Here is a 10,553-nt window from a genome sequence, read left to right on the forward strand (position 1 = left end):
CTATCTCTGGTTTTGCCCTACTAGAGATAGGAATAGCTCAGATTAGACATTAGAGACATATATTTTATGTCAATTGTGAGCTATTCCTATCTCTAGTAGGGCAAAACCAGAGATAGATCAAATATTGGGAACGGCCGTTAATTAGCTTATACTAGTATTCTGTGATTAGCTTGCTACATATATTAATCTGTGACCTTAATAGGGAGTGTAGATTTTCTATATATAATAAAGTAGGTACTCTGTGGTGTAGATGGAGCCGCCTTGTCGAGAGTGGACCTTTGATCCTTAATTTTATGATTTTATTATCTTCAGAGGCAAGGGTTAAAGTTTCTTTCGCCAGGTAAAGGAATTTATAATGTTTAGCCAAAAGGTAAGACTCAATACCCATTTTTAAGAATAATAATTATAAAACATTATTTTATACTTTGGTCTTTGAATACCTACCTGAGTAAATATTATTTGCAATTTGCAGATATTTTTCGGAATTTGTTTATCTTTTAGGTAAAGGTTAAAGATCATTATTATCTTTAAAATACTGATAGCATTAAATATTATTTGCTACAATGCGGGTAAGAATTTCTCAGAGTATAAGTAATATACTTAAACTTTATTATCGACAATTATTATTGTTTGATTATGTATAAAGCTGTTAACTCCCTGTAAAGTGCCTTCCAATAACAAAAGGTCTTGATTAAAAAACTTTACTTAATTGCATAAAATTTACAGTTTCTCGTAAAACGGTTTGCAACTGCCTTGGTTTTGCAAAATAAAGTTTCTACTCATACAAGTATGAAACAGTTCCACAGCTCAAGATTAACTGGGAAAGTAGCAATAGTTACAGCATCTACTGATGGGTAAATATTTTATTAAATTGTTGTAAATAAGTATCCAATTTAGACATGTTACGTAGGTATATTATTATTGACATAACATTGTGAGTGTTTGTGTATGTTTTCTCCTTCTAGAAGTAAAAACTACTGAATGGATTTTGACCAAAATTGGTATGGTGCTGGACTAACACAGGCTACTTTTTAACTGACTTCCAAAAAGTAGGAGGTTATTTAACCAAAGAAATAAAAAAATCCCTACATTTATTGAATTACCTTTCTTCAAATAGGGAAAAAAATTAAAAGTTTTCTATCAAATTGGCTTGTTATTACAGTATATTTAAATAGTAAAACTATTTATTTACAGCATTGGCCTTGCAATAGCTCAAAGGCTTGGCAATGAAGGTGCATCTGTTGTGATAAGTAGTAGAAAGGAAAAAAATGTCCAATCAGCACTGGAAAAGTTGCGTGGTGAAGGAATAAATGTAGAAGGTGTTGTATGTCATGTAGGTGACCCAGCACAAAGAAAAAATCTTATTGAATTTGTAAGTATTACACATCTTAATTAGTTTATAGTCTACAGAATTGATATAAAGTTCATGTTAATTTGCTTAGCTTTCCTCAGTACCGTATATATTTTTTCTATGTAAAGGTATGATGGTATAATATGATGAAAAGATTTTAAAATTTTAGACCAAGAAAAAATTTGGGGGCATTGATATCTTAGTTTCCAATGCTGCTGTGAATCCAGATGTTTCACCCATTTTAGAGGTAAGAGTTTGGAATATTAGATTTAAATATTAAAATAACAATATTATTTTTATTACTTCACTGTAACTGTAGTGTCTTATTTTACTTAGATTTTATATACTTAGATTTTAGAATATTTTAAACCATTATTAATTCCTTTAGTAATTGTATTTTTTTTATGCATAGACCAATGAAAAAGTTTGGGAGAAGATATTTGATATCAACGTCAAATGCTCTTGGCTTCTTGCCAAAGAAGTATATCCAGAATTTCAAGCAAGAGGAGCAGGCAACATTGTATTTATTTCATCTATTGCAGCCTACCAGCCAATGACGGTAAGGGTGAAGCCAAACGAGCGTAATTTGTGAGTTGTGAGTCGGAGAATTTTGGCTGGCAGAAATTCTGCTGCATTTAGTTTCACACAAAAGTCCTGTTTGATTCACACGAGCGTTATTTTGTGAGTCATGATTTGTATGAAAAGATATTTAGGTGACCAAAATTCTGCGACTCACAACTTACAAAATTACGCTGGTTTGGCTTCATCCTAATAGCAAACTTTAATCTATCTATGGTGTTTGGTACATTTCCATGTAAAATTTATATTTAAAAAATTTTAAGAACAGTAATGTAAGTATTATAACTGTTCTTAAAATTTTTTTAGCTACAGTTTTCTATTACATTATTTTCTTTTTTGTAGCCCTTAGGAGCTTACAGTGTAAGCAAAACTGCATTAGTGGGATTGACAAAGGCCATATCCAATGAAGTTGTTGGGGAAAACATACGGGTTAATTGTGTTGCACCTGGAGTTGTACCTACAAAGTTTGCTAGTGCTGTGAGTACAATAAGTTATTGTAACTTGGTTCCGTTCAGTTTGGAAAAAACGCACCAAACATTTTATTGTAATATAATACAACTATGCTTAAACTATTGATTTGTATCAACTATCAACTAATCAAGTTAATGATTCCAACCAACATATTATATACATATAAGGCTTGCTTATTCTTAATGTTTTTCATGAGAGATTGTCTTTTATTACACAGTATTTGTCTTTATCATAAGTCATAACCTTTCAGATAACATCAAATGAAATGGGTGCAGAGGTAAGCCTATCGAATGTGCCAATGAAGCGGTTCGGAAAGGCATCTGAAATTGCGGCTGCCGTTGCTTTCTTAGTGTCAGATGACGCAAGCTACATGACCGGGCAAACCTTGGTGGTAGCGGGCGGTACTCACGCCCACCTGTGATCATACATTCCCAGAGAATATATTAACGTTTTACAATAGATTTTATCTTTATAATTTAATCATATTATGGTATATGTATTCAAGAGTGATATTATAAGTGCAATTTACTACTTGTTGGTAGTTATTTTAATACAATAATTTTATGAATATAAATAATTTTATAGCAAATATTTTATTTGCCCTCCTTTGTTTATAGTTAGGGGGGCATTACATTATCATTTATATTGGATCATTTATATGATCATATATAGGATCCCATATATAATTATAATCATTTGATCATATATGCAATCTGCATATTACATTAACATATTTCATTCATCCTATTTTAACGTCATATGTGGTTTCAATAGCCAATGGCGAGTGCTAACGCTGACAGATATAATTGAACGATACTAGATCTCAGAGAATTCGATTTGTCAAAAGACATCGTCATTTTTAATATGGCTTGTTTTTTGTCATTTCAGCAAGATTATCTAAGTATATAATTAGAAATATAATTACATTACATTATTTGAAACATATTAACGAACAAGAAATTAAAAGCTCTATATTATACTTATTAAATAACTAGCAACACCTATTTCTATGACCGTATTGGATCCAATCTCTCAGCAAATGTCAAAAATCTATGATCAAGGAGGAAATGAATCATTTATATATATTACATTATCCAATATAAATGATAATCTAATATCCCCCTAAGTGGGGTATTACATTATCATTTATATTGGATCATTTCTATGATCATATATTATAGGATCCAATATGTAATGTCATTTGATCATATCTGCATATTACATATGATAATGTAATATGCACAAATGATCATATATATTGGATCCTATATATGATCATAGAAATGATCATATATAAATGATAATGTAATACCCCCTAACACATTGTAATTTTCAAATGCAATGTCAACTTTAGTTGTTTTTATTGATCATCATCATCAGAATCTAACATATCATTCTTGTTTATTCCTATTGACTTTAATATATTACTAGATGGCCCTGACAGATCCTCTTCTTTAAGACTTTGTATTAAATTCTTTGCTATCTCCTTCGGATCACATCTCCTACTAAAATCTCCTACATCATTTAATTTTGAGGCTAGCTCATCATCCACATTGTTCATATCATCCAACAATACTTCAAACTCATTATCAGAGTCACTATCATTTAATTTACACTCATTAGAAACAAACCTAAGCATCTTGTCTAATGACTTAACAAATTCTTCAGAATCAAATTCTATGTTGTTGTCCTCAAATATGTCTTCATCTCTTTTATCAATGCCCTCAAAGTCGGACTTTTCGTGGAGAAAATTTGAGAGTTTGTTTTTTAATGTTTCATTACATTTTGTATTATCCTTACTGTATTTTGAGCTTAGAAAGTCATTGAAATGTTCTGGATTTACATTTAACCAGTCATCATCGTCATCTTCTTCTGCTGAACTTGTTACTTTTAGAGTTTCAAGTAAATCATTGTATTCTACAGTTGACTGCACATTGCAGATTATATTATTCACATGGGATGTTACAGAAGACTCTGTGCTTAAAAAGTACTCATTTGCTTTTGCTAGTAACTCCTTATAATCTTTAGAACCCTCTAAATTGTTTTTAAAATATCCATTCTTATTCAAACTGTTTATAAACTTTTTATATTCTAAAGAGTTAAACTCGTCCTTTACTGGTGATTTTTTAATAATTTGGTAGCCCCATGCTAATTTCATGCCAAGCTGAGTTTTCTTGTCATCTATGTTCTTAGCTCCAGCTAGATTGATGGATTTGGAACTCAAAAGCATGGCATATAAATACTTTGTAAATTTAATTTTCACAGTAACATTGTCGTTGAAGTAATTTTTACAATGTTTCATATCAATCAAATCCATATTACAGTAAGATGTGACAATAGGTGAGATGAGTGATGGCTTTGAATACAAAAGTGCTGCTAATTCTACTGGTACCGATACATTTGTTCTATGACAAAGTGTTTCGATTTTTTCTGGATAATTACCAATCCTTTGTAATATTGCTTGCTGTATGTCAGTGGGTGCTATTGTCTTTTGGTAATTATTAATTATAGTTGAAATAGCTTCCTGTATTGATATTTTCGAATGACATGGAACAACAGTTGGATTTATTATGTGTATTTTACCTTTGTACAGGAATACCTGAAAATAATTGAAATGTAAGGATTAATAGATATATTTTAATACCAATTCAGAATCAAAACTTGGCATAGTTCCACAAGTTCGAAATATTATGTAAAATCTTGCACTACATGGAACTCACTCTGTTTTCTGTGGATTCAGGATTAGCCCATGAAGGTAAATAATTAGCAGCTTCTATCAACAGGAAATCACCATCATTGTCTTCAACTTGTGCAACCACATTTGAATATTTCTTAGTTATTTCCAAGATAAGGTACACTATGAACCATTCATCTTCCACATTGTCTCCGAAACATGTTGTACCAGTTAAGCATGGTAAATCTTAAATAAAAAACTGAGGTTAGAAATTTATTAGTACTTAATATAAATTTATTCAGATAACTTTAAATACCAACCGGAATGTTCTTTTAAAATATGCAAGCAAAGCTTAAAATCATCTCTGTGCCAAATATATTCATGAGATAAATTCTTAATAAAAACATTCATAGATTTTTGTAAATCCTCAAATTGCCCCTGATTCTGAACATCTTCAGAGAAGTAAAGGGTGCACTGTAAAGTATCTTCATACTTTAAATTACGATAATACCCGGCCATAATTTAATTTTCTTGTTTTTATTGGATAACAGATTAGTCGTGTTCGTTTCGTTTTTCAATGCATGCGCAAAGTTTTTTTTTTTTTTTTTTGTTTGTTTTTGGCACTGACACTGGCGGTGTACTTTGCCATATACAAAGGTAGGGAATAGGCGGTGGAAAAGCAAAATAAGTACGGAATTCAGGATTTCGGATCTAGTTAGGAAGTTTCACTACAAGGTATAATAATATACTAAAGGTTAATGGAGTTGCTACGTAAATATTGAGATAAACACGAATAAACTAATTTGTTACATGAATTTAATAAAGTTGGTACGGAAGTAGGAAAGGGTATAGACATAGAGGAGAGACTATCATAAAGGTAGGAGTGGTCATACAGAGGACAGGAAAGAATAATATGATTCAAATCACCCACTTCCAAACCGCAATCGCAAGCATCATTGTTGCGAATTCGTATCCTTTTTAGGTGGGCCGGAGTCAGGACATGTCCTAACCTCATTCTTATTAAAGAAGAAGTTGTGCTTTTTGATAATTTAATTTTGAAAAACCAAGGTCTGAATTGAATCTCAGGTTGTATTAGCCTATATTGTACACCTTTTTTATGACTCGTTCGTGCCCAGTCCTTACTCCAATCCTGTTGGAGAAAGTTCTTAGCAAGGGAAGGCAAGTCATGACAGTAATTCATATATGGAAAAACATTTCCACTAAAAGCAGCATCTTTGGCCAAAGCATCCGCTTTTTCATTTCCAAGAATGCCGCAATGACTCGGTATCCAGACAAACGTAACAGATAAGTTAGCAACAATACATTTCTGCAAAAGGTTTCTAATTTGAATTATTATGGGAAAACATTTTGACTTAAACGTAAATCCATTTAATGCTTGAAGGGCACTTAAAGAATCGGTAAAAATGACAGTTTTATTAAGTTTCGCTAGTAAAATGTAGTCGACCGCTTTAAATAGGCCATAACATTCTCCAGTGAATACGGAAGTTTGCGGCGGAAATTTGACTTTTTGGACTATGTTGTATTGGAGATGGTATATACCAACTCCAACACAATTATTATTAACAATTGATATTTTAGAGGCATCTGTGTAAATGTGATGCCAGCCTTCCCAATTATTGGTTGTTAAATAATTGAAAAATGGTTTTGCATAATACTTATCTGATTTTTTTATACCTATGTCGTAACGGATATCCGGATCCAAAATAAGGGATTCAAAGGAAGATTGAAACAGAGGATACACCGGTAATCTAAGTGTAGGGGCGTCAAGGAATGAGTATCGCACATAACTATTTACTAAGCAAGGGCGAGATTTGTGTAGCCAAAAATTATCCTTGTTTACTAAATCTAACAGTTTTTTCAGTTTCGGAATAAGAGGATGGTTTGAAAATTGCAAACAGCGAATGAAAAACTTGTCAGCCAGATATTGTCGCCTGAGGTAGAGCGGTGGTTCACCACATTCTACCTGTAATGCATTTATTGGGGAGGAAGCCATGGCTCCACAAATGATTCTCATAGCTTTTGCTTGAATCTTATCTAACTGTTTGAAACCAGCTACATTACAGGGTTCAAGAAGGAATGTTCCATAATCTAACACACTTCTAATCAATGCGTTATAGAGTAATTTTAAGTTAAACGGATGAGAACCCCACCACACTCCTGATAGGCACCTTATTATGTTTAAAGTGCGTTCACACTTAGACGCAACATACTCATTATGAGCATTACCATTGAGTTTTGAGTCTAAAATTACCCCTAAAAACTTTGCCTCCTTGTCGACTGGAATTTGCATTCCATTATATTTTACCACCACAGGCGGAGGTAAGCGCATGCGGGTAAATAGAACAGCGGTACTTTTATTAACTGAAAGATCTAATCCATTTGCATCTAACCATATTTTTAGTCTTGCTAGACAGCGCGATAATCGAATAGAGGCTCTTTCAATGGATTGGTCTATGATATAAATTGCTAAGTCATCGGCGTATTGCAAAAGATATAATTCATCATCTACATACTCTATATCTGTTAACGTAAATGTTTCCAAATCTGAAGTCTCGCCAATAACTGCTTCCTCTAAATCTGATGTATAAATATTGTACAAAGGTGGACTTATTACTGCGCCTTGGGGAAGCCCTTTATCTACAACCCGCAATTCCGTTGACGTTTCATTTTGCAAAGGCAGAGCAATAAATCTTTCAAGTAATATGTTTATGATAAAATTACTTAATGTTATGGGAACACCTAATAAATGTAGCTTTCGTCGGAGTATATCTATTCTTACGTTATCATATGCTGCATTTACATCTAAAAAAACAGCTAAAACAGATTTATTTTCTGTAAAAGCGATACGAATATCTGTGGTAAGAAGTGCGATATTATCTATAGTACCTTTTCCTTTGCGGAATCCATATTGACTTTTCGATATGAGGTTATGTTTTTCAACATACCATTCTAAACGATTCTTTACAAGATGTTCTGAAATTTTTAGTAACACCGACGATAGAACTATGGGACGATAGGAGGAAGCAGAAGAGGGAGATTTACCGGGTTTTAAAATGGGAATAACCTTCTGGGTTTTCCATGAATCTGGGATATTGCCTGTCAACAACATAGAATTAACTAAATCCAAATAATAACATAAAACTTCGTCGGAAGCGTGTTTAAAAAAGGAATATGGAATTCCGTCCATGCCAGGAGCCGAATCATTTAAGTTTGAGACAACACCTTTTAGCTCTTGAAGTGAAAAGAGCGCATTAAGGTCTTTAAGGTTAACTTCGCCTAAAGGTGATGGACGGAGAAGTGACACAGAGGGAGGTGCTAATCTCTTTAAAAAATCATTGGCTAGAGAGTCTGGCATAGGGTGAAAAGGGGGCTTGTATGCAGACCTATACCTCCTAATATTGTTCCAAACTATGGAAGCATGTGTGTCCGGGCTAATAGATTCGCAAAACTTTTTCCAGCTTGCGGACTTCTTTTTCTTAAATAATTTTTTCGCGTCGTTAACAGATTTACAATATATAGTGTAGTTTTCATATGTAGAATTATTGTTATAATTTCTTTCAGCCTGTTTTCTTTTATTTATAGCGGCTGAACAGTCAATGTCCCACCAAGGAGGTGATGGTATGTATTGCTTAGATGTTTTCTTAATAGGAAGAGTTTCATCTGCAGATTTGATTAAAGCAGATGCTAAAGCATCAGCACAAACAGACTCATTTCCTGGTGATATACTAGGAAGAAGAGACAGTTTATTTTCTAGTGCATGATGAAACTTTTCCCATTCTGCATTTTTTAAATTATATTTTAATGATGAAGAATTAGTAGCATGATTCTGATTTTTATTTTTACAGGGGAGAGAAATGAGAATGGGAAAGTGATCACTACCGTGACTATATGATAAAACTGACCAATGTAAAAGAGATGATAGATTTGAAGTACAAATTGATAAATCGGGAGCACTATAACCCTCATTGGGTGCAGTATGCCTCGTTGGAAACCCTGTATTGAGAATGCATAACTTGTGGAAATCTAATAAATCTAATATTTCGAAACCCCATTGATTATTATTACTGCTACCCCAAGACAAGTGTTGAGCATTAAAATCACCAAGAATTATAAAAGGTTTTGGTAAATTGCTTATTAAATTTCTAATTTCTAAAAATATAGAATAGGATGGATGAGGAATATACAATGACACAAAACAGATGTTATTTACAGATGCAGCAATTATAGAGACATTAGGATTATGTAATGGAAGTGAAATATGTACATATGAATGATGATGGTTGATGAGTAAAGCGGTACCGCCAAACCCATCGGATCTGTCCTCTCTTATACAGGTATAGCCAGGAATCTTAAAAAGAGAATCTGGCTTGAGCCATGTTTCTTGAAGAGCAAAGACAATTGGTTTATATTTGTTTATTAAATGAGTAATTTCACTTTTTTTGCTCGCTGCACTGCGACAGTTCCATTGGATCAGATAATCCATAATGGGAGATGGTTTTAGGCTTGGTACTATTAATAGAGGCTACGTTGGACGGTGTGACTGATGTAGATATAATATTTGATTGAGTCAAGTAACTTAATATAGCTGATATCAATTCCGGTACTGAAATATTATTGTCGCTGTTTGCTATTAATGCTGAACCGTTTGAACCCATTGGTGGATTATAGTCTTTAGTTAAATTAAAATGGGCTGTTTTATCATATCCACTTATTGTCTTAGGTGGTGTCCTAGGTTGTCTGAACACAGTTTTCTTGTATGATTCTGTGGTTGTTTTATTTACAGAGATATTTCTGGGTAAATTTTGTTTTTGTTGGTTTATGAAAGCTGGTGGAGAACTAGGAGAAGATAAAACAGTTGAATACAGTTTTGAGATAGGAGGGTGGAGTTTTGAAGCTTCAGCATATGATAAATTTTTGTGAGCCATGGATTCTTTAATTGATTTTTGTCTGTGAAACTCAGGGCAATTCTTACTAGTAGCTATATGGGAAGCTTGGCATAAACAACAAAACACAGAATCCTCATCTACTGAACATTTGTCACCCGAGTGACTCTGACCACAACGAAAACATCTGGGAGTCGATCTGCACTGTGACTTAACATGCCCATACCTACAGCAATTGTAACACTGTATGGTAGGGTAAATGTATAAGTCAACAGGCAAAGAGTTATAGCATATAAAAATTCTTTTAGGTAATGTTTGGCCATCAAATGTAAAAACTACTGACTCAGTATTAACAAACTGTGCAGTATTATTTACAACGCTTTTTTTCTTTAAACGTCTTAATTTTAAAATTTCCCCACAACCATAAGGCAGAGTAACGTTAGCCAGAATGTCATCCTCAGTCCAATCTGCTGGTATACCTCGAACCAAGCCTACTCGACAAACTTGGAAAGAAGGAAGGAAAACCTTGTAATTATTCTGCTTTAAATTTTCATTATTAATAAAATTATTGGCA

General features: G+C 33.1%; 2 protein-coding genes and 2 long non-coding RNA genes across 8 annotated transcripts; 3 read left to right on the forward strand and 1 right to left on the reverse strand.

The window, feature by feature from the left end:
* Positions 1–234: 234 nt before the first annotated feature.
* LOC121739255 (tropinone reductase-like 3) lies at positions 235–2,985 on the forward strand. 4 transcript variants are annotated; one of them, XM_042131616.1, is made up of 7 exons: positions 235–370; positions 727–854; positions 1,195–1,372; positions 1,521–1,598; positions 1,764–1,910; positions 2,273–2,407; positions 2,652–2,985. In XM_042131616.1, exons 1-7 carry the CDS (start codon positions 356–358, stop codon positions 2,820–2,822), a joined length of 852 nt encoding a protein of 283 aa, XP_041987550.1. In that variant the 5' UTR covers positions 235–355; the 3' UTR covers positions 2,823–2,985. The 4 variants fall into 4 exon arrangements, with proteins under 4 accessions (XP_041987550.1, XP_041987552.1, XP_041987553.1 ...); XM_042131618.1 differs by having other exon boundaries at positions 235–340; XM_042131617.1 differs by lacking the exon at positions 235–370 and adding an exon at positions 547–569.
* Positions 2,986–3,747: 762 nt separating this feature from the next.
* LOC121739253 (protein ecdysoneless homolog) lies at positions 3,748–5,636 on the reverse strand. 2 transcript variants are annotated; one of them, XM_042131612.1, is made up of 3 exons: positions 5,396–5,636; positions 5,122–5,321; positions 3,748–5,000 (listed from the first exon to the last, which is right to left on the reverse strand). In XM_042131612.1, the coding sequence occupies exons 1-3, from the start codon at positions 5,592–5,594 to the stop codon at positions 3,762–3,764; spliced, it is 1,638 nt and encodes a 545-aa protein (XP_041987546.1). In that variant the 5' UTR covers positions 5,595–5,636; the 3' UTR covers positions 3,748–3,761. The 2 variants fall into 2 exon arrangements, with proteins under 2 accessions (XP_041987546.1, XP_041987545.1); XM_042131611.1 differs by having other exon boundaries at positions 5,122–5,324.
* A 2,859-nt stretch (positions 5,637–8,495) lies between these two features.
* LOC121739257 lies at positions 8,496–9,147 on the forward strand. Its single transcript, XR_006037416.1, has 2 exons — positions 8,496–8,714; positions 8,942–9,147. It is a non-coding gene; the product is annotated as an uncharacterized LOC121739257 (long non-coding RNA).
* Positions 9,148–9,341: 194 nt separating this feature from the next.
* LOC121739258 lies at positions 9,342–10,353 on the forward strand. Its single transcript, XR_006037417.1, has 2 exons — positions 9,342–9,497; positions 10,057–10,353. It is a non-coding gene; the product is annotated as an uncharacterized LOC121739258 (long non-coding RNA).
* Positions 10,354–10,553: the final 200 nt, after the last annotated feature.

Source organism: Aricia agestis, chromosome Z (genome assembly GCF_905147365.1).
Source record: "Aricia agestis chromosome Z, ilAriAges1.1, whole genome shotgun sequence".
Taxonomy (NCBI): Eukaryota; Metazoa; Arthropoda; class Insecta; order Lepidoptera; family Lycaenidae; genus Aricia; species Aricia agestis.

Excerpts from the sequence above, each read along its gene's own strand:
- LOC121739255 (XM_042131616.1), top strand. Across the intron at positions 1,599-1,763 it reads ATGTTTCACCCATTTTAGAG|ACCAATGAAAAAGTTTGGGA; the intron begins GTAAGAGTTTGG and ends TTTTATGCATAG. Across the intron at positions 1,911-2,272 it reads CAGCCTACCAGCCAATGACG|CCCTTAGGAGCTTACAGTGT; the intron begins GTAAGGGTGAAG and ends TCTTTTTTGTAG.
- LOC121739253 (XM_042131611.1), bottom strand. The coding sequence starts at position 5,594 with ATGGCCGGGTATTATCGTAATTTAAAGTATGAAGATACTTTACAGTGC. Across the intron at positions 5,325-5,395 it reads TATTTTAAAAGAACATTCCG|AAGATTTACCATGCTTAACT; the intron begins GTTGGTATTTAA and ends AGTTTTTTATTT. Across the intron at positions 5,001-5,121 it reads CTGAATCCACAGAAAACAGA|GTATTCCTGTACAAAGGTAA; the intron begins GTGAGTTCCATG and ends AATTATTTTCAG.